Source organism: Molossus molossus, unplaced genomic scaffold (assembly GCF_014108415.1).
Source record: "Molossus molossus isolate mMolMol1 unplaced genomic scaffold, mMolMol1.p scaffold_m16_p_10, whole genome shotgun sequence".
NCBI classification, from domain to species: domain Eukaryota; kingdom Metazoa; phylum Chordata; class Mammalia; order Chiroptera; family Molossidae; genus Molossus; species Molossus molossus.
This window is the reverse complement of record NW_023425345.1, coordinates 30529647-30554271: the sequence shown is the minus strand read 5'-3', so window position 1 is coordinate 30554271 and position 24625 is coordinate 30529647. Positions and strand designations below refer to the sequence as shown.

General features: G+C 37.1%; 1 protein-coding gene across 7 annotated transcripts in view; it reads right to left on the bottom strand.

Moving 5' to 3' along the window:
• PLEKHA5 (pleckstrin homology domain containing A5) overlaps positions 1-24625 on the bottom strand; it is a 220876-nt gene that overhangs the window by 41845 nt on the left and 154406 nt on the right. For 6 of the 7 annotated variants that reach the window (XM_036252690.1, XM_036252684.1, XM_036252689.1 and 3 more), the window contains 2 exons: positions 23208-23673; positions 19939-20022 (listed from right to left, as the gene is read on the bottom strand). In XM_036252690.1, coding sequence (XP_036108583.1) covers positions 19939-20022; positions 23208-23673 — 550 coding nt within the window. Of the gene's footprint in view, positions 1-16481; positions 16536-17373; positions 17494-19938; positions 20023-23207; positions 23674-24625 lie in introns of all 7 variants that reach the window. The other variant, XM_036252694.1, reaches the window with a different exon arrangement.

Genomic DNA, 24625 nt, shown 5'->3' with positions numbered 1-24625 from the left:
TGTTCAGATGTAACTTATATAAATCATTCTGAACAAGTATCGAATGCTATAAAGTACATTCAATGTAATATATGAAAAAGTTTACAATATTTATGCAACTAGTTTTACTTAATAAATATAATCAATGTAGTCAATGAATACTCGTACGTTTGTTAGAATAGATGATAAAACATCATGATTCCAAGGATAAACTAGAGGGTGACAACCAATGAATTTAAAAGGAGAAACACAGGCTCATTTAATTGATTATTTAATCAGCAAAAGAGCTTATAATGATACTTAGTTCTTTATAAGTTAATAAAAAATTTAGTTCTCTACAAATATAAAAATTTTAATAATCAATATATCTTGTTACTTAATCACACATTTTATTCAAGTTAATCTTGACAGACATTTATATATAGTCTTTTGGATTTTCTCATGACATAACATCATGTGTACAATTATTTCAAGGATAAGCAAACTAAAATTTACTTAGCAAAGACTTAGTGTATCTCCCTAGCTCCTAAAAAGGCTGAAACCACATTTTACATTTCCAGCTATGTTGTACTTAATTACTGCCGCCAGAAAAATATTCATTTTAGCAGGCTCTGGACTCAAGAGTTAAAGCATTCAAAAGACAATCATCATGATATATATAGAGTAAAAGCCAACAAAGTTTACCCCATCTGTAAGCAGACAAGTCTGTTTATAATTGCAATTTGTGACATTTAGTTTACATAATTTTCATCCTCCATATTATAGAAAACAAGCATTTCTATCATGGTTAACATGCCATTTTACTGATTTAGCTAAATCTACAACAAAAGCTTACTAATCTTAAGATTAATAAACATATTAACATATGTAAAAAATTAATAACTGTGTATCTACACTATTTTATTTTCAGCCTACTTACCAATGTTTTATGTCAATAAAATCAATTTTGGTTGTCAAATTAGAATCTTCCTGTGACAGTTTAAGTTACTTTAAAAAAGTTTTATTCAAGCTAAATAATTTATTTTCAAACCTATTCATCTACATATTAGTTTAACTAGAACTTCTACACATCAGTGGAACTTAAATCTACACATCAGTTATCTCAAACTTCTGTTTTTCCCTTCAGTATTATCCAATAAGAAACCAAGGCATTTGTAGATGAAGTAGCTTAAGTCCCTATTACTTTTTGTTATTATTTTTAATTTTCAAAGCAGTCTCATCTATACTTGTTATTTTTCAACAGCATGCCATGGAAATTAGAAGAGTACATGACACAGATTACTGGGGGGAGGGGGAGGCGGGTGTGGAGATCAGGGGGATGAATGTTTAAGAAGTAATGGAGTCTGGCCAGTGTGGCACAGTGGTTGAGAGTCAATCCATGCACCAAGAGGTCGCTGGTTTGATTCCCAGTCAGGACATATGCCCAGGTTGTGGGCCCAATCCCTAGTGAGGAGTGTATGGCAGGCAGCCAATCGATGTTTTTTCTCATTGATGTTTCTATCTCTCTGTCCCTCTCACTTCCTCTCTCTCTAAAATCAATAAAGGAAAAAAAAAAGTAATGGAGATCAGATAGTATCCAAATGCAAAAGATACTCGAAGTCAAACTGAGATTTCTCATTTTAGCTATCTGGCAGTGCAAAGGGGCCACTGTGTCAGATGGCCAGTTCTATCCACAGGGTCACTCCTTTACTCCACAGACTGTACTCCAATGTGGTACAGTCAATGACTAACACTCATACTGCAGGCCTGATTTATCTAGTGGATTTATCTTTGAGAGAGTCAATATGCATGTATATATAGGGAAGCCGTGTGTGTGTGACTTGATAATGTCTGTTTAATTTACATGTCTAAGATGATTAAGTCACTGAGAAGGGATCATTGCAAAAGCAACTGGCATAGGAACAGATAAACTAAAAGCAAAAATAATGTTTAAAGTAAATAACTACAGAGTGTCTCAGTGTCGCTTCTGGAATTGACTTTTTCAATGTGAAAAATTTTTTAGTTTTTCATTCCTCACTCAAGGATATTTTTCTACTTATTATCAGATAGAGTGGGAGGGAGGGGAGGAGAGAGAGACAGAGAGAAACATCGATGTGATAGAGCCACATCAACTGGTTGCCAACCACATGACCCCCTCCCCCAAGGTCGGGGATAAACTGCAACTGAGGTACATGCCTTGACCAGAATCGAACCCATGACTCAGTGGTCCTTGGGCCAATACTCTAACCACTGAGCCAAACTGGCCAGGGCTATTGTGAAAAATTTTTATACACACATCAAATCTGAGAATATTAAAACTAGAAGGCCTCCCTGGAAGCTGACAATTTAGTACAACAAAGGAATGAAAAAGTTGGCAGCAATTATTTTGAACTGTGGGAATGTGAATTATTATTTTATTTCTTTTTCTACACTTCTCTACATTTCACAAATGTTCTCTTCTGAGTAGTTACTGCTTTTCTAAACAAACAAACAAAAACGAATCCAAGAGTCAAGAATAAAAATACATAAACATGAAATAAACTAAATTAATGAAACTACTGTCCTCTGGCAAACGCCCCTTGGTGACATAAAGAGGCCAGAGAAATTCAGCACCACGGGTTCATGTATGTGCGGTCCCGGAGGCCCAGCGCAGTGAGGCCCTGATCTAGAGAGCTGTACTCACAACCATTATTTTGTCTTATGAATCGATACCCACATTAGAAACTTACTGGAAGACATGTTAACTAATTAAACAATAATCTACCCAATGCATTTGTAAATACGTATGGCTATCTTATAACACCTTTTGTTTCCTGTTTATTATTGGCTACCTCAGAATTCGAAGTTCAAGTTTATTTAGACCAGTGGTTTGTAACCCATAGCCAATTCACTTGAGGACCTTGAAAAGAATACAGTCGCCCTGGTTCCCAGATAATTCTAGTGTAAATCTGGAGAATCTCTGACGTAGACAGCATTATTAAAACATCCAGGTGGCAGGCTAGTCTAGAGATTCCGTTGGGAGAAGTAACTAGAATGTTCTCAAGGTGTTAAAATAAGACAAATGTAATTTTATAACAGTGAGTGTTCCTCAGCTCACATACTCCTTGGGCTCCCATTTTACTCCAGCTGGAGAGATGGGGTAAGACAATCTGCAGAAAGGCAGAAGCAGTGGGACCATTTCAGGATTCCCGCGGGCACTACACCCACCTAACCACTGGCTCCTAGGATAATGGGGTAGTGGCCTGGAAGAATGATCTGTGCAACTGGTCCTGTACAGGGTGGCTTTCTCCTTGTACGTGGCATGCAACAGCTGAAGCCCATACAATAATCAGAATCCCATACAATGAAAGTTTGGTCCCTATTAAGCAATTTCAATGATCTGATTGAACCTTTACACTTGGCAGATTTACTGAATTGGAAATACTAGATTTGCTTTGTCTCCAAGTATATCCTAGAAATAGGCTAGTGATTGGTTCCTTTCACTAAATTACCTCTGAAATATTCTATATCTTAAACCTTAGAAACTGATTTGTTTCTGTAACTTACACCTAAAGGGCACATTTTATCTGGCTTTTGCTATGTAACTTTATAACAGTTTCTGAGTTACCGCAGTAAAGTCTAACCTAAAAAATAAAAAACATAATGCTCCATGAGATCCTTGGAATTTCGTGTCTGAGTTCTTAAAAAAAAAAAAAAAGGAATCACCAACAAATCTCTTCTGGTTTGGATACAAGAATCCTAGACAGTGTTATGATAATGGTGTTAACAGCCAACGTGTTTTAAGAAATGAAAGCAAGAGAAAGAATAATTAGTACATTGAAGATGTTTGATAATTTACTTGGGATTGAATTAAATACTTTGCTTCCTGTTTTAATTCTTTCTTTGAAGTTACAGGTAATACAGGTTCAAGTTTCAGTTAATTGCTAAATTATAAAAGGCCCATTGTTTTATAATAATAAAAATGAGAATGTATGATTCAGGCATTCCATTATTTTCATAATTAACTACAGCAATAAACAAGAAAATGTTTAAGTGGAAATGTGTTAAAAATACACCTACTTATACCAATGCATTTGTTTACAATTTTAAAAAAGCCTATTTTTACTTGAATTTGTAAGTGAAGTGTTTAGAAAAACTACCTAGAAAATAAAAATCTGATACTTGACTCTAGCCTCTTTCTCGGCTTTGAGATACGCTGGGAAATATGAATATAAATCATCTTTTTATTACTGTAAGCAATACCTTGATTTAAAAAACCACCACCAAAAAATCTTTTGAACACAATAATATGTAAGTAGGTCATACTTAGTAGGATCTTAAGCAGAACTTCCCAGCTGATCCTGTGCACTGGGAATGGGTTACAGGTGTGTGGAGATAGACACCATCTGAATACTCAGCGGGCCCAACATGCTCCTGACAGGATCTCCTTGGTGTCTTTCCAGGCTGTTCAAATATTGTCCTTCTCTGTGTGTGCCATCGAGGAAAAAGGTCGGAAAGCACCACCTTTGGTGTTTAAGAAAAACTAGACCTCTTTCTTTGTGTTCCTGGAGATTAATTACCTTAGTAGCGCTCAACTGGAAAAACAAATAACAACCTATGGACATTTTAAAATATATGCAGGGCTGAGTGGAGCTATGGCAATTCTGACTTGGGGAAGGAGGGCCTTAAGAATTGGACACTTAGCCCTGGCCGGTTTGGCTCAGCAGTTAGAGTGTCAGCCTGTGGTCCAGAGAGACCCGGGTTCGGTTCCCGCTGGGGGCGGCCACTCGATGTGTCCCTTTCACATGGATGTTTCTCTCTCTCTCTTCCTCTTCCTCTCTCTCCCTCCCACTCTATCTGAACAAAAAATGGAAAAATGTCCTCGGGTGAGGATAAAAAAAAAAAAGAATCGGACACTTGGTTTTTGTCTTTCTGAAGATCCACTGGTGGTTCTGACAGGTCATCAGGATTGATAACCAAGGTCCCATCCCAGCACTAATGCAAGTAATTGAGGACTGATTCAATCGTCACCAGTAAGGGATTTTTCAAGGTCCTGATGGATCAGTACAAAGTGTGTGGATACCTGCACAAAACATGAAACATTACAAACTAATTATCTAACCACAAGTGTTGCATCTAGGACAAAAATATTCTCTTGTCATTGTATAATATACAGCATTAAGAGACTTAACCCCCTTCAAAAAAATAAATGGAATCTTCTTATTAATAGTATTAGTGTACTCAGCAGAATCAAGGGGGATCTGGGCTGTTAGTCGGGAATCTGATTTCCAATTGCCAATAGTTCTATTATTCTAGCAATCTCTTAACACTGGTTTCAAAGTCTCTATTACTTATAGAAATTAGACCAGCTACAAATGCAGGACTAGGATACTATAACTCATGAGATAAATATGCCTGAAAATTTTTAGGGAGAGGGACAGGAAGGAGAAAGAGATTAGCAGTGAACAGAGCCAAGATATTCATTCATACAATTTATCCTTGGAAAACATTAATCCTCCAATTCTCCTCTAAGTATAAGAAGTGGTTAAGTAGTGGCTTAATTGTTATTTTATTTTATTGATTTTTAAAATATATTTTGTTGATTTTTTAGAGAAAGAGGAAGGGAGAGAGAAATAGAAACATCAATGTGAGAGAAAAACATCGATGGCTTGCCCCTGGCAAGCTCCCCACTGAGGACTGAGCCCAAAACCCAGGCATGTGCCCTGACTGGGAATCGAACCAGGACCTCTCAGTCCATGGGACAGTGCTCAATCCACTGAGCCACACCAGCTGGGTTTAACTGCTATTTTAAAAGCTTATATAGTAAAGTAATCTATAATAGCACTGTTCAATAGAACTTTCTGTGATGATGGAAATGTTCTATATTGCTACAGTACAATATTGTAGCCATCAGAACGCGTGGCTCTTTAGCCTCTGAAATGTATATAGTGCAACAGAGGAAATAAATTTTACCATTATAAAAGCGTAACTAATTTGAATGGAAATGTAACTAGTCACATACGGCTAGTGGCTACCATATTAAACAGCAGGTCTAGAAATTCTAGACCAGTAAAGTAAGTATAATTTCCCCCTCCGATCTGGATCTCATTCCCAGGAGGAAAACCTTTGCTCAAGCTTATAACTGAGTTCCCTCGAGTCTGAATCTGTATGGACAGACCCCCCCCTTTGAGCAAGCAGTCTAGCTATAAAGCTTTTGTCCTTCCTTGATAACCAACGAGAAGGCCAATTTCTGTGCTGTCATTTTCCATTTAAATGGAAAATGGACTTCTCCTGAGTTCTTAATGACGTCTTAGGAAGAGAATTTTTCAGTTGGGAATCTGTCTTGACAATAGCAAAAAATCACGATAGTCTAATCACTGAAGAATCCACTTCTTAAGAATGTCCTCCTGTGTAGATCAATAAACTCTTAAGATGTGTGGCAAAACTAAAAAGCTAAAGAATTTGACATGCCTGGGGCGAAGCTCTGAGGAACGCAGGTCTTTATAAACAGGTCATTTAGACAATGACAATGGAAGCGGCCCCACTCTCACTGGGGGCGCGTGTGAAAGTCCCAGACCCAGGGCTGAGGGGATGACTGACTACCTATTGGAACTACTCACTGCTGAACAGGAAGCAGGGAAATGTGAAGTGACTTTTTAAATAGAAGAATGTAAATAAGTCTCTTTATAACTGATGGAGCAAAGTATTGAGGCCTATTGGAAAAATTCAGAGCAACCAGAATAAACTGCCCATGCCATATATGTTTTTTAAAAATAAAACTTGGGGAAAATATTGCAATTGTTATATATTCAGAAGAATAAGAAGGGAACAACAAATCGGAACATTATCACAGAAATCAAACACATCTGACATTCCTTAAAAGAAACAAAGCATTTCCAAACTGGCTTCGGGAATACTGACAAAGCCCACTTGCTGACAGGATGACACTACCCTGAACCCAGAAGAAAAAAGTTTTCAAACTGCCCTTTTGAGATATATACCTGTGTTATATTCTGAAAAAAATCTTTGAAGGTCTGAGCTAATGTCTTCCCAAATCATTAACTTACATAATTTACTTACAGTGAGTTTCACCATTAAAAAAAAAAAAAGAACTAAAGGTCTTTTAAGTATTTTTTTTTTTTTAATTAAAATCCTTTTGGCTATGGGATAAATTTGACAGATCTGAGTTTTACTTTAGTGGCTTAATCTATTTGTCTTGTTTAAGGGTTCTTAACTACTGTTCCTTTAACTTCAAGTAATATATTATTATCTGATGCCACCATCTTTATTCCTGGCATTCACAGGCAACCAGAAATATTAAAAGAACTCAAAATCCATTTTGTAAAAATGCTTTATCGTGAGTATAATGTTTGAAATGGTCATATTTTCTTCTCCTTTCTACGTGTTTTAACAATATCATTTTAAAGGGACAAAAGAGCCCTGGCCGGTTTGGCTCAGCAGCTGGAGTGTCGGCCTGTGGACCAGAGAGTCCCGGGTTCGGTTCCCACGAGGGGCACATACCAAAAAAACAAAACAAAACAAAACAAAAAATAAAGGGACAAAAGATTCCAAAGTGGAAATCTTACATCTCTGTTACTGAAAAAAAAAGAAGATACCTATTCTGGCCATGGTTATCTAGTCTAAAATATATCTGAGCTTTAAATAAAAATTAAAACATCTCTTAGATTTAAATAACTGGGTTTTCTTTTTCTTAAATACGTTTTTATTGATTTTCTTGAGAGAAAGGAGGGGAGGGAGGAGAAGAAACAGCAATGAGAAAGAAACATCTATCGGCTGCCCCCTACTGGGGATTGAGCCCACAACCTAGGCAGGTACCCTGACCGGAATCAAACCACAACCTCTCATTCCTGGGAAGACACTCAATTCACTGAGCCATGCCGGCCAGCCTCTGGGCTTTCTTAATAGCAACTGTATTATTACTGAGTTACAATTGGTACTGATAGCAGAATTCCTGTCATTAATTCAAAGATTTATTGGCTTATGTATGTAGTTGAAAACATAATCATACCCTTAGGTCAAGCCTAGAAACGTATTTGGCATTTATGCTCAACTTTATTTCCTTCCTGGGCTTTAAAAATCATTTAAGAATCTTTACTTTGTGAATACTAACACGCTGCCCTACACTGAGCTCCATAAATCTTTGCTGAATAACTTTTTTGGGGGGGGAAAAAAAAAAAGCAAAATAGAACTATTATGCATTTTAGGAGGAGTAGAAAAATTCTGATCTTGTTAGAAAGGAAAATAACCAGGAGCTGATAGTCATTAGGTAACAAAAGTCAGCAACCTGAAACAGAACTACTCTAAAAAAAACTCCATTAAAAAAGTCAAAATTGATTTTAAAACATTAAGATTCATTAATACAAGGTATTCGTGCCAGCTTTGTGATTTCAGGCAAGTCATTAAAACAGAATGAATGCCCGGCAGGTGTGGCTCAGTGGTTGAGCATCGACCCATGCACCAAGAGGTTGCTGGTTTGATTCCCAGTCTGGGCACATGCCCAGGCTGTGGGCCTAATCTCCAGTGAGGGACATGTAGGAGGCGGCCAAGTGATGTTCTCTCTCATCAATGTTTCTACCTCTCCCTCTCCCTAACATCAATAGCTAAAAAAATACTATATGTATTAAAAACAAAAACCAGAATGAATGGGGATAAAGTCATTAAAACAGAACAGGGTTAAAGGTCACATGAGGCTATGGATGAGAAGCCAAGTGGGATACTGTACACGACAGTGCTTTGAAAACTATAATGTGACATTTAAGCTCTTAGGATGGACAGGTACTAGACAGGTGCATGGGTGTGCTTTTGAAGTACTTGAGAAAGAGGGAGTTGCAGGCTGGAGAAAAGGGTTTATAGGGGAAGAAATGTTTCACAGATTGGGGGATGGTGATGGAGCAAAGGCTGGAATGACCAACGAAAAAGAGACCTATTTTGTAGGGAAGAGAAAGTTTCTGAAATTTCCTGAGTTAGACGAAGGACATGTAGCAGGGGGTTTTGCACTGCCAAAATTTGGTGACTAAATAGTAATGAGCCCTCAGTGCATATAAAGTGTTATGGGTCATGTATTGTCCTGCATGCAGATAAGCTAAAATAAACCATTCAGAGAGTGCTATAGGATCCAATGATTTTCCCACTGTCAGTAAACTTTTTAATGTATTTTTAAACTCCAGTTTCAAGGTATTTTTAACTCTACTATCTGCTGGTGTTGAGCAGATGAAATATTAGAAGAACGTAATGTAACGCCATGAAGCTGTCTGACTTAATGCTGCCATTTTTATAAATTTGTATAATAATCTTCACCCTTAGAGTGGCGGACGTGAAGAGCATTTTTTGCACTTATCTTCAGATACAGTGGGAAGGAGAAAGGGAAAAAGAAAGATAGAGAAACATCAACGTGAGAGACACATCAATGGATGTCACCCACATGACCCCAACCGGGGCCAGGGACAAACTGCAACTGAGGTGCGTGCCCTTAGCGGGAACCAAACCTGGGACTCTCTGGTCCACAGGCCGTTGCTCTAACCACTGTGCCAGACTGGCCAGGGCTTTTGAACCATTAAAAAAATATATTTTTTTTTCTTTATTGATTTTAAAGGGAGAGGGAGAGAGAGATAGAAACATTGATGAGAGAGAACATTGATTGGCTGTCTCTGCACGCCCCCCACTGGGGATTTGGTCCACAACCTGGGCATATGCCGTGACCGGGAATTGAACCAGCAACCTCTTGGTGCATGGGTCGATACTCAACCACTGAGACACATTGGCTGGGCTGAACCATTTTTGCTTTTACTTTTTGGTAAGGGAACTGAGGGTTAAGATAACAACCTTAATTTTATACATGTTGGGGATGCACTGAAGGCAGAACTATCTACTGGAAATCTCCATAAGCAACTACAAATATATAACTGAAACTTCAGAGAGAGAGAGAGAGATGTATTTCAGACATCTTTTGTGCATGAGGTCCCACTGGGTGCTCATGCACGAGTAATGCCAATGTGCTGGCAAGTTAATCTTAAGGGGAAACCCTTGATCAGTGGAGGATGAAAGCAAGTACAAATGCTCCCCTTTTCTATTGTTCGGGTGGGTAATTCTGCAGCGTTTCTATTCATTTGTCAACAAGAATCAGTCAGATGAAGCTCAAATTGCATATTGTAGCTGATAATATATTTTCTCCTTCCTTGATCACTCTCTTTACTCCCCGTACCTTGGTACACTCCCCAAAGTAAACTTTCTGCAAACGAGCCTACATCAAGGAAGCCCACATCACAGGTTCTGCTTTCTGGGAGAAACCTAGGGGCTAGAGGTGAAAAACAAGAGAGAGACCACTACTAAAATGATTGAGTAGATGAATGCTCAGATGAGAGAACACCAAGAAACATGGAACTTCTGCTATTAGTTGAGATGGGTGAAAATAGCAAAAAGGGACAGATGAATTACTGGTAAGAAGCAGGAGAACCATGATAATGCCATGTAAGCATTGGATGGGCCAAGAGATCAGAGTACTGATACATATGCACTGTCTTTCCACATCTAAATTCTGATCTATCCATTGTCTTCTTAGTTCTGCCATGACAATGTCATATTCAACTTAAGAATTTTCTGGGTGTCATCTCCTCCTCTCTCCACTACTTCTATGATCCAATATGCAGGAGAAGGGGGAGACAGAAAAAGAAAAATAGAGGAATAAGGTGTGAGGGAAAGAGAGAAAATATCACTCTTAATAGCAAGGCTTAAGAAAATAGACATTCTATAATATGTAACTAGCTTGGGTCAGCAAGTGTTAAATAACATACTTCCAAGCTCCTAGTTTTCTTTTTCCAAATGCCTATTCTATTTTGCTTAGAAACATTACCACTTGTAACTCTCAATCATCCTTAAAAATAGAAACTCCAGGACCCCTTGAAATATTAGAGAAAACGGGATCTTGCTTAATAGCTCAGTAGCATGAAGCTGCTGAATTGACATGAACAATGAAAGCCATCAAGAATCTTTTCAATCATCTTGTTAGCATTTCTTCCCTTATAGGGAGGCTGTCTTTCAGGAACACAAAGAACAAAATGCAAAAAAGTTCTCTTGGATTTTTACCTCGAATGGTTTCAGTACCAATTACATACACCCGGTTAACTGTTCCTTTTTGCATTTTCCTTGGCATAGTATGTTTAAAAGTGGTCCGAGTTCCTGTGTATAGAGTTTTCTCACTGTGGTTTCTTGAAAGGATGTAAAAAGCATACTGATGAGGAACGTCCACAGCAATCAATGATAGAATATCGGACTGCTTTCACAAGTTACTAGTTTTATAGTATACAGTTAATAAAGTATTAATATTTATTTAAAAATCTCATCACAAAAATTTTTGCCAATTAGAAGGTTTAGCTTACTCTTTAAGATGTTTTAGAAGTTACTATTAAACAAAAGTGATTTTCTTATCCTCCCCACAAGTATTTGATAAAAACATGTACTGCTAAAACAAGAGAGGAGGATTTAGCTACTCTTTCGAACCTTAAACATTTTCATATAACAAAGACCACCACAGGAATGCTTATACTGTATGTTTCTTTTAGTCGACTATGGTAAGAATTGAGAAAGCAGATATAAACTGAGTCATTTCAAAATGGAATTGGAGCTGTCATCCCAGAAGAATTCCCTTGAGCCTTTGGAATGTTTGAATTGGGCAAAATAACCTTTGAACTGGGCCAAACCAGCATTGTCTTCCAAACAACTGTTTATGAAGCTAATAGGAAGGCAGACATCCTGACTAGAAGGGCTGAAAATTAAGGACATTCTTTAGAAGCTGCAACACTATGTGTTGCTAAAGAATAATTTAGTTTATTAGCACCTCTAGGAAATTCCTTCCTTCTATTCATGTAATTATTTCCTTTCCTTTCTGATAAAACCCCTTGCCTTTACCCCATAACTGAGGCATAATTTTGGATTCTGCCTGAATCTATGTCCCCGGATTGCAATTCTTTTTTATATCAAAGAAATGCTTGTTTTTTTCTCACTTTGGCTTTTTATTTTTAGGTTAACATAATAGTACATTGATGCTATATTCAGAAATGACTTAAGTATGTTCTAGCTTGGGGGAGATAGTTCCAACTGAGTAGAAGCAAACAATGGCAGCAGAGGCGTATTTTTTCCCCAAAGAACTTTTGAGAACATTGGGCACGGGCAATCCCCAACCTAAGTGTGGCTGACTGAGGTATGTCCCTTCTTTCCCATTCTCATGCAGAGGTTTCTGATGCAACGAACAATACTGACTCTTGAAGGGAGAGGGGTAAAGACATAATATCATACTTTTAAGGGCAATTTGTGAAAGCACACTAGTGTAACTATAAAGGCAGGGGTGGGGAGAGGTGTATATTTAGTTTACCCACAAGGGGGCAGCATGCTTACAAAAGGCTTGTGAAGCAAGGCTCCAAGCCTCTTGATCTTCTGTCTGTCCCTACCTGCATACTTAGCATCTTATTTTCTGTTATCACTGCCTAACATGGAAACAGGCAGGAAGGTTTTAGGAAGAAAAAGGGAACACCACCTAAATTCCCACATAACTGCTCTTCAATCACTAATAGGGGGAAGTCGGAAAGAAAAAGCAAATGAGGAGGAAAAAGCTAAAATAGGAGGAAAACAGATGAAGGGATGGGGCGTGTTCTCATTTCCTTGTTCCGATTAATCCTCCCTCCATGAATGACCGGGAAAGCTCCAGCTTTTATTCCAAGTCTTCATCCATGGAGAGGACTTGCCTAGGTCCTCTCTTTAGCTCCTGGTCAAGTTTCTAAAACCGCAACTTCATTCCCTTGGTCAGTCCAACCAGTCGGGGTCCTGGCTACAGGAGCCAAGAACTGGACTTTGGTTAGGGTATATGACACTGTTTGTATGGTTTTTTAGGTATACTCAATACCGTATTTTATGGCGTGGACTGGGAATCTAACCAACAGGGGTACTATTAAAAACGTTTACTGCCAGGCTGGTGTGGCTCAGTGGTTGAGTGTGACCCATGCACCAAGAAGAGGTCGCCGGTTCAATTCCTGGTCAGGGCACATGCCCAGGTTGTGGTCCTGATCCCCAGTGGGGGACATGCAGGAGGCGGCCAATTGATGTTCTCTCTCATTGATGTTTCTATCTCTCTCTCTCCCTTCCTCTTTCTCTACAAATCAATAAAGGAAAAAAAAAAGTTTACTAACCTGTAAGGGTACAGGAACCCAAACAACCAGTATGCCCTTTCTGTATCTTACATCTGAACATCAGATGGTTGACTACAATAAGCTTCTATGGAAACCATTACTTCAGTCACAAATGATTTACATTTAACTCCACAGAAACATTGGGGACTCCTAATCATCAAATTCTTGTTCAGCAGGGCCCTATAGTTCTAAAACTCAGGCTCAGTCTGCCCTATTCTGAGAAGAAAATTTACCATGATATTCTCTTTCCCCTCACTTTCAAGGAATTACAACGTTCTTTTCCAGAGGAGATACCACGGTAAGGGCTGATAATCCTGAGCTGATTTCCAGCGTCCTGGAAGTGCAGGGCCACCACAAAACCTCACTCAGAGCTGCCATCCCTTCTGTATTCTGCTAGGCAGGGAAATGAACAAGGAACAAAACTAATAAAAGTTAAATCCATTTCACAGATATACTTTAGGATAAAGTTTGCAAGTTTCACTTAAACTGTAACCAAAAGTTCCTATAATATTTAGTGATAACTAAGTTGAATGAGAAGAAAATGAGTTACTGATATATGATGTACTTATTCATTTTAAAAATAAGAACCTAGATGAGGATACAGTTAGGATACTTTGGAACTATGTCTTCTTAAAATTCATAAAAGATGACAAATAAACCTATACTAATCTCAATAAATGTAGCTTTGACTAATCTACTGACCTATAAAATCATAAACAAACTGTGATAGTATACTCCAAAATGAAAAGAAAAATGCTGAAGAATATTCTACCACAGTTTTGTTATTTGCAAAAGCACTTCAGGACAAAACTTGTCTTCATAATGGTGATAATTAGAAACCAAATTATATCGCTCAAATTCCAGGTATGAGAAGTCAAGATTTTTGGATTGACTGTATAATAAGTAAATCTTCAGAATTTCAGATAAGGTATTTTCATTTTTTATTGTAAGTATTCTAGTAATATCAGAAATGAATTTACTTGTGAAGCAACTCAGAGACTACCCCTTGGTTTTATTTTTCATGAATAGTGATAGGGATTAAGATAATTTAAATCAATTAAAATTCTTCTTTTGATGATGGTGGCATCTGCCAAAGGGCAGGAGGAGACTACATTTCGTTGGCCTTAGGTTATTCCAATGATTTATTAGGGCAAGCAGGATAACTGTTGAAAGTGAGTATCAATTAGTACAAGTTCATTTGGTATGATAAATAGTATTAAAATGGGACCAGAGCCTTTGCCTTTGACTTTACGATTTTAAAATCTATTTCCAATTTGTACTTAAATAAAATTGATGAATTAATTTAAACCCAGGCAACCAATAATGCCTATAAAATCAACAGACCTGGTAATGGAAAATAGGTTTCTGGCAGTAACAAGATTAAAAGCTGGAAATGTTTGAGCTGAATAAAAACTTATCATTAAATTTCAAAATTATCAAGAATTCTTTTTATATAACTTAGCAACCTTACTACTGATATGAAATATAGGATGCTGCAAAAGTAGCAGTTATTTGAAACTCTAAGAATTTTTTATTTATTTAAAGAGAGATTTTCTTTAGGAAACCTTAAGGATATATATACATTTAGAAAAGTCTGCGTTTCTGGGCAAAGCTCCCACCATACCTTTATATTTTCCCGTCAGAAATAGTCTTATTTCAAAGCAAGTTAGCAGTCAAAGTCTGTAATTCTTCATATTATCACATTATTTAAGAGTTAACATATTACAACTTTATTTCAGGATCTAATATAAGAAAAAGGTGAATTATTGGGAAATCTCTGCTGACATGTTGAGAGGATCGAGAGGCTCAAAAAAAGTTGGGATTCTTAGAAGCCACCTGTAGGGCCAAAAGCATGGTATACCAGGAAAGGCCCCGCAGAGTGTGCTCAGAGAGAATGCTGGGAATACAAGCCTCAGACGTGGTCTGGGCCACTGAGGTAAAGGGAAGGAACAGAGGTTGACCTGGGAAAGACAGTTGAGGAGAAGGATCTCAGCAAATAGTGGTATTTTCGATATATTTACCTGTCTTTTCGTAAGATATTCTTGAGTTCTATGTTTTTCTAATTCCACTTTTGATTATTGGGGTGAATAATAAATTATAGCAAATTACCAGGTTTACCCCCAGAGATTCTAGAGAACTTCAGATTCAATTTTTATCATTTTCTAAACCTAATTTTTGTAACACCCCATTGTTTTCCAGAACCTTCTCTAGCTTTTTAGACAAAGGAGTTTTTAAGAAAGTTATTTCCCATGTATCTTAGTATTTTTCTGGCACTGTGGAACTTTGAGAGAAGATCCGCTTTATTAGACTGCTTTCCAACTACACACTGTAGTTCAAGTTCAATAGCGCCAGTCTCTGGAGTGGAGATATGAATTTTGATTCATGAAATGATTTCTAAAGTAGTCTAGCTGGATAAATCATTTTTTGGAAAAATAAATAAATTTTATATTAACCAACATATGTATTTTAATTAAAAGAAAAATGATTTAACATCTTTTAAAGGGCTATCCTAATGTAAAATCCCTCTTTAAATTAGAAAAATAATTTAAAGCAGTACATTATTTTGTTTCAAACAGGCAAATATAAGTATCATTATTTTCCACAGTAACCTGTTTCATGATAAAATATTCAAGTTTGAACATTTTAAAACAAGCTCAAAATGTATTCACTGAAGAACTTCTAAGAACATATCAAAAATTTTCATTAAATTAAAATGAAATAATAGAGAATTTTCATAAAAACTAAAATATGGAAGTGGCAGGCCTAATTCATGAACTGCCACTCACACGTTTGAATCGTCACCATAACCAGTCACACTCGTTGCCACCACTGAGTAAAACTGACTCTGTGAGCTGAGCAAAGACCAAACACTGGGTGGAGATAACAGACAAGGAAGAAGGATGCGCACTGAAAAATTATCTTTGCGACACATTTCACCCATCTTTCAACTCCCCCTTGGGAATACAGGGAGTACTGCACCTGTCCTCCTGGCCTTCCAACAGGCACTCACAGCTTGGTGTCCATGTCTTTAAGGAACAAGCTGAGATCCACCTCAACAAGGAGGAGTTCTCTTGGGATGAGAAGGAAGTCTAGAGAATTCAGGCTCTCAATTTCTGGTGACCCAGAATTTGTATCCCCCCCCCCTTTTTTTTTTACCTCTACAACTGTCTTTCTGTCTATTATGGTATTCCTGAATTTACCCAGTTAGGGATTTCTTATTCTGTCACTTGTAAAAGTCATGCTGTTAACTCAAAATGACAGAAATATCTGATCAACCTGAAAAATTACACTACATTTAAGGAGTTCTATTAGGTATTATATGAAAGAAAATTCTACAAATCCCACCTGATGATCCAAATATATGGTGTTCCTTTGAAGATGATGTGAAAGAATTTCATTCTAGTAGGCATCAATCAAGAAACAAAGGAATAGAGAGAGAAGGTGCAGAATTCATGAACAGGTCAATTTTGAAATAAGAAAAGCAGGTCGTTTAACCACAACCTATCAAATCACAAGACACAATAACTTGGACACACATGCTCCCCTGTACATGGTAGATGACATATTAAATCATTATCCAGTTACACTTAGTTTTTTTGGAAATTAAGTAGACATGCATACAAGCTGCAATACTGAGCCGAAAAATCTTTCAAATGGTTTAGCAGACACAATGGTAGAAGCCTGGCCGGTTCATTCTTTTCTGCAATAGAGCACTGCTTCTTTGGATGTTTCTCAAATAAGTAGAAGCTATTAAACCCTTTGAGAAATGTTTACATGTGTTCATTCCTTTTAATCAAGAACAAAAGAAATAACTTAAAGTTAATCTTTGACATTTAATAATAGGTAGTAGAATTAAAACTATAATCAATTTTCAACTTACTACTTTACAGAAAAGAGTAAGACTTTTCAGTATCTGTTTTACCAGATGTGAAAGTTACAGTATTTGGTAAATGACAACACTATTTGAAGTCTGTATGCATTTCCTTGCTCACAACCAAAAGCTGGCAGGTAAGTGTGTGGGTAGGAGGCTAAGAAGAAATGCATCCTACCCGCATCTTCCTTAGTAATGTATAAAAAAATAAGCGAATTCTCAAAGGGTCAATAGGAGAGCCTAATGCCGTCATTGCAATGATACATGGGCTCATGCTCAACACTAATGACACCGATCAAACTGATATGAGTGGCTCAAAATAAGTGACAATGGCAGACGACACAGACAACTGTCTTCATAGCTGACCTTTGGGCTGTGGGCCTCAAGTTTTAGCTGCATGAGCTGTGCTAACGTATGCTCCCGGATACTACTCAGTTCAGCTTGCTGCCGTCTCAGCTTTATTAGCAGCAGCGTAAGCTCCTCTGGCTGAAGGAGTACAATTTAAGAATCCAAACAGTGGAAAACAAATTAATTGTTGTCTTAAGTGACAGACATTAAACCAAGATTTCTTGGCAAGTTTCCTCTTACGGTTGACATCAAACATAGTGCCTAGGCACTATGATGATAGATCCTACATAAATGCATAGATATCTAGAGAAACAGAAGGAACAGTGTTACTTTAAAAGATACAGCAAAACGACAGTATATTAAGGCAATTTTCTCAGAACTCATGAAAGAAATTTAAATGTTAAGTATAAAAAAGCATAATGTCAAAAAACATTACAAAGATCTGTATAGAAGAGGTATTAAAAGATTATTAAAAAATATTTTTATAAGTTGTTTAAAAATGACACCTAAGACTTTTACACCAACAGAGTAATATTGGCATGTCCAACACTCTATTTTACAGAACAGAAGGTAAATAAAAAGAATTAAAATTCACATAAAACTTGGATGATCTCTTTACATCATTAACTTTAGAGTACCTGGGATCTGTTGACTGTTTCCCAGTTATATTTTTAAATGCCATTGTTAGTGCTTTGATAGGATATCTTATATGACCAAAAGATCAGGTTTGACTTTTCAAGGAAAAAAAGAAAAATTGATACACATAGATAGTTTTCATGGGTACTCAAATCTCCTTCCACCTTCTGGGAAAGTAGAGAACCATTTGGCTCCTGATTGGTTACTATGATCCCTAAGTGGAAGAAAATTTCCCAGGTAGATACAATTCCATAACAGGCCAATCCGATACATTTTTCTTTGTTAGAAATGCAGTCAAGTATGAATGTTGGCAGTGTTAATAGGCCATAAAATAATATTTGGTGTTTCCCTGAACTTTGTTATGATTAAAAACTACAGCTGGGCCAGAAGGAGGCTCTCCTCGCACGAGGGCCACAGTATGCTCTGAAAACCCCCAGGCTGAAAGCATTCCTGAGAGTGATTTGTTTTGCTTACAGCACACATCTCATTTGCTGTTGCTCTTTCTCTCCTTTTTTTTACTCCCTATATAATTTCTTTTTAAGGGACAGAAATAATTTAAAAATTTATTTAAAATTACATTAAAAACTTGGGCCTTTAGGTGAGAGAAATGCCAGAAATAAATAAACCAGTTATTACTAGATTCTTTAGATAAAATAGCTGCTTTGAAACTGCTATCTCGTGACCTCATGGCTGTGGGTGGTCCGTGTCTTTCGATCAAGCCTTTGAGGTCTGGCTAGGCAGAACACAGGTGGGGTAAGGGATGTACTCTAAGACCCAGAGTCCGATTTGACAGAAACACCAAAGGAAGAAATCTTGAAACTCTGGTTTGTTGTTTACGGAGTTAAAGAGAAAGTGACAATTTCACAAAAGGATGAAATATTCCAATAAATTTGCAAGATATTTGAATTTTGAGGCAAAATAAAAAGAGGCACATCCGGCTCCCTCAAAAGTAGGTGGGAAATACATTTTACCCTAAACATCCACTAGAGGGAGCAAGGCAGAAGAGAAAATTTTGTAGTATTATATTTAGCCTTATCTTATGATTAATGTCTATTTGATAGATTTACAATTTCATATTTTAAAATCCCAACATCCAACAGTTTTGTTTTAGTCAAGCAATGTTTTTAACCTTGAATAAATAAAACACAAGAAGTTTAAAGTCAGGAAATCTTCCTTTATAACTAAGCTTGTAAAAGATAAAAAAAACAACGAATGTTTGCAAAATACATGTAAGATGAATTCGTTCTGATTACTTCAGGAAGAGAATTATAAACAAAGAACAACTGTATAGTACATCTTCACAGAAAGCAAAACTACCTACTGATATTAAAGCACAGTTCTCCTGATAAAAGAATGCCATTAAAATGAAGTGATGAAAAGCCACCTTTTCTCTTTCATTTGAAGAATAGTGTCCTGACAATACAACTCCTCAATGTGAACATAACATGGACAATAAAATGATAATGGTAAGTGCTTTCATAGTCTCTCTTTCTCTTCATAAATATGTAAATTAGTTTCTACTCCGTTCTGAAGTAGCCTATCTAAAAATCCACAGGAGAAACTTCTTATTGGGCTTGTAGTTTGACTACACACGGCTGCTGGCTGAATGTGTGCCACTAATGAACTACTCCAACTTCTGTGTTAGAGATGAGGGAATTAACATCCAATGAAGTACGGAAACCCACCCAGGCTATACAATAAAACTTGAAAATACAATCTTATATTCAGGCAGTCACACATTTAGGGAGAGTTATCCAGTAAGACTCTGAAATGACTACATGATTCCAAATTCTTCCAATGAGCATTCTCTTCCACAAAAACGGTAATGGTTTTTCTCTGGGAGGCACTGCTCTGAAAATTCAAACTTAAAAGCTACATCAGATATGTGCTATCACCACATGCAGCACATAAATAAAACCAGCACACAAATAAAGATATTGTACTCACTGTTTTGCCTTGGAGGCTCTGGGGACTAACAGACTGTAAAGTCAGGCCAGCTGGCATTGACCTCCTGTCAGGCACGTAGACATGCTAGGAAAACAAAAGCACAGCATAAATTTCTGTGGTCAGTGTCAGTGATGAGAAATCTTAAATTTATATTGTAAAATACCATTTAAAATTGCTGTTAGTGCTTATGAAGGAAGATGGATACTGGTGGAGGTGGAAGAGGGGATGGGGGGATAAACGGTGATGGGAAAATTTTTTTAAAATAAAGAAAATCCTTTTCCTTAAAGAAAAAAAAAAAAGACTAAAATTTCTTGACTAAAATTACAGATGCTGTCAAACAGAATAATTCTCGCTAGTCTGGCTCAGTGAGTCTCAAACTTATTGGTCCCAGGACCCCTTTATAGCCTCAAAAAGAAAATTCAGTGACAGGAGTTGTATTCAATCTACTGTGATCATGTCTTAGTGGAAGCACACAAAGAAAATCCACCCTCAATATATACATACATATAGAAAAGGAAAGAGAACTTTAATAGCTTTTTTTGGGATAATTTTAAATATCTGTCTTTAATATTTACACTAAAGCTCAAAAGAGGTATTTTCCTAAAGGTTAGCTGCAAAGTAGTACCTGAAACTATATCAATGAACTTTGTTGACACCTAGCAGTACACAGTACTAGCAACGCCCACCTGGTAATACCACCACTGATCTTTAAGCACGGGAAAGCTATCAAGTTCACAGTGGCGGATACAAAATTTCCAAAATTCTAACTTCTGCTTGAAAGCTCGAAGGCTGTCATCAGTGACTAATGCTGTCGGCTGTTTTCCTTGAAGGGACAGGCTAACATTTCGCTTGGAGAAATGTCTGTCAAATACTAAGTCTGAACAACTATAGTTTGTCTGTCATGCATTCTTTCAAGTAAAAATGGTGTTCCGTGCAAAAAGCAGCTGGTTCGGTTTGCAGCCCCAAGTCACGCAAGAGTTTTCCTGGGAGACTGACTATCACTTTGGTATGCAACAGAAATGCTTGAATATGTTTCCAATTTTATCACACAGAATATTAAAATGATAAAATTATTCTTTACTGCTTCATCAAAGGGATTGTTAAGTAAAACTGCTCCTTTATTTATTTTTACTGCAAGTGTGCGGCCATGAAGCCCACGATGACCTCTAGCATGGTTTGGGCCCCTCCCTTGATTTAGGCTAAGGTGCCGATACTTTTACCCACCATTGCTTCTGCACTATTAGAAAATGGCAACACAGTGGAAAATGCTTTATGGTTAATATAAAAATAGTTTTGAGCTTACTTACAGACTGCCTGGAAGGGTCATGGAGACCCTCAGGGACTCCTCTACCCCCAGAACCAACAATCCCATCAAAGATAAGACCATTTTTAAAAAAAAGGCAATGTTGGAGAAGTTTTTTTGGGAGGGAGAGTTAACTCAGAACTAGATAGAGAACACACATTCATCTCATATTTATTGTTAAAAGAGATGATATATTTTGGCCATGAATATAAAAAATACTAATAAACACGAGAACATATTTCCATTATACATTAATAAGTTGTATTCAATCAGATTTATCTTGAATACTGTTACTATTTTTTTTTTTTTTTAATCAAATATGATTTGCCTTTGAATGTGCAAAATGACAAAACACTGAACTTGGTGTCAATGAAGTTCAAAGTGAGCCTTTTCTGGGTGAGGCACCCTACAGCTTCCTCCAATCAGAAACTTCCTGGCTTACTCAAATCTATGAAAAAAGCAAGCAAACACTTTATGTAATGATGTAACTGAAAGATTCGGCCTGTCACGAAGATAAGAAAAAGTGCATTTTAAAGTGGTATAAAGCAAGAAATTCTTTAGAATCCAAAAAGATATGACAGGACAGATGCTGTAGAACTGGCTGTCTGATCAAAACAACTCTTGAGCATTATGACAAACCGATCACTACAAAGCACTCTGACGTCACTTCTAGTAATCTGCTAAGCACGCTTTAACTTAAGGTACAAATTAAAACATGATCTTGGTATCTTAATTTCTAAGAAGTACAAACCAGTAAGCATTGTTATTCTTATATTAGATTGGGCATCTAAGGAGATATTTCATTATGCCATGTATTCACTGGTGGTTAGGAGATGAGGTTGGTACTTTTATCTTAGCAAAGAACAGGATGAGCCTGATACAAGCTTGCAGGTATGCTAGAAAGGGCAGGTGTAGAATCTGCAAGTGAGTGAGGAGCCCATAAAAATGCATGTGGCCTTACCCTACATGGAAAGCTGATGAGATATGCTATCAAGCAGAAGAATACATAATGCATCAGCTCAAAAGAACTGTTTCTGTGCTCTTGAGAGGTTTTATACATGAGACTTTGACATTGCAGAATATTCTTCCTTAACTTTTAAAACAAAACAAAAAAAGGAGCTGCCTTGCAGAACTGTTCCTGTGCTCTTGAGAGGTTTTATACATGAAACTTTGACATTGCAGAATATTCTTCCTTAATTATTATTTTTTTAATCCTCATCCAAGGATACTTTTCCATTTATCTTCAAATAGAGTGGGAGGGAGGGAGGGAGGGAGGGAGAGAGAGAGGACCATCGATGTGAGAGACACATGGACTGGCTGCCTCCTGCATGACCTTGACCAGGGCCAAGGACCGAATAACAATCGAGGTACATGCCTTGACAGGAAATGAACCCTTGATTCTCTGGTCTGAGGGCCAATGCTCCAACTGCTGAGCCAAACTGGCCAGGGCTCTTCCTTAATTTTTAAAACAAACCAAAAAAGGAGCTGCCTTGCTTACTCCTCCCTATTTTCTTGTCTCACATTTATTGCAACTGTTCTGTGAATTTAAAATTATTTAAAAAATAAAAAGAAACAGCCCTGGCCAGTTTTGCCCAGTGATTAGAGCACTGGACTGCGGTCCAGAGAGACCCAGGTTCGGTTCCCGCTAAGGGCATGTACCTTGGTTGCAGTTTGTCCCTGGCCCTGGTTGGGTTGTGCGGGTGGCAGCCACTCGATGTGTCCCTTTCACGTCGATGTTTCTCCCTCTCTCCCTCCCTCTCTCGCTCCCACTCTATCTGAACAAAAAATGGGAAAATGTCCTCGGGTGAGGATAAAAAAAACAAACAAAAAAATAAAAAGAAACACACAACAGAAAACATTAAAAAAAAAAAAAGAAAGAATAGTATACTAGGAAAAAATACAACAAACAAACAAAAAACACAGCATGCATAAAGTAGCAGTTAACACCAGATTCCAGACGCTCTACCTTAGGGTGATGGGCCCTGTGCCTGCGGTCTATGGTCACATCTCCTCTCTGAATTGGTGAAGACACTTCTGATCTGTAGGTTCGTTGAGGGGAGTATCCCTGATAAGCAGCCATTGACCCATGGGAAGGTGATGTGGGGATAGCGGGCATTGTCTGGTCAGAAATGTTAACCATGGTTTTTGGACTGGTCAGAGTCCCGCGACGAGGGAGGGTGCCCTGCTTGTTATAAAACTGACGCTGCTGCCACTCATACAGCTGCCACATCGTGTCATCCCTCATCGATCTGCGCTTCTCTTCCGCACCCGGGCCCACTGTTTTGTCCTGAGTGGAAGGGGTTGCACTGCAGAGACTTTCAGGCCTGGTCTTGCTGTTTCTTGGGAGTGTTCTGTAGCCTTCAGGGTATCGGGCCATAATCTGGGCTCTGTGGCTTGGCATATTTCTTGGCAATGTTTGGTAAGAAATTACTCTAAAATAAAAGAATTAAAATGTAAAAATGAAGGACAGAGCTGCTTGCCAGATTCTAACTAGAGTACATTTTTCCTTCTGGTAAATAAAATATATATCAGACCTTGTTTCTTTAAAAAATAAAAATATTAAATATTATACAAGATATAAGCCATTAACAAACACTTTAATTATTTAATGAAATTTAATTTGATGGCATTAATATATCATGTATACAGCATCTATGTCACTTACATAAGATTATTAGTTCTGTACAATGTATAGTTTAGATTAAAGGAAAAAGAATACTTTTTATTTCTTTTAGAACTAAAGACTATTCAATATCTAATTTCAAATTTGTCTCATATCTTATTTGTTTTTATATAAAAAACAAACTCCTAGAATCTCATTCTCATACATCTCACCAGAATAGTTAAATAGGATTTCTGTGTATGGATGGAATATTGAAATTTTTGAGTTGTGCCCAAAGACCCTGAAGACAGGAAATGAACTGTTTACTGCAGGTCTACGTGGCTACTCTATTGTTCCATTTCCTTCAGAAAACATGACCAAGGGAAAAGGTACATCAGTACATTTGTAGTTTAAAGAAATAATTTCCCTTGATTACTTTTCTTAACTTGAAAAATAAAAATAATTTAAAGCTAAAACCATTTAAAGACAAAATACTTACACATAACAACATTTCAGACATAAAACTGCAAATCTCAGAAGTTTTATAATGCTTCTGGCACAGAAATTAATATTCCATCTCATGAACGCTATCAACATTTTGGGGGACTTTCAAGAACAATCTAAAAATTCCTCACGCACATTAAGCCTCTAAAATAAAGTTCTTATGAAATGCTAAATCTTTAGATATGGATATATAATAGTATATTACTAAGAATTCCTAATACAAAAGAATAAAATAAAATTTCAGTTTACAATGAAAAAGACACTTTGATAAAAACATT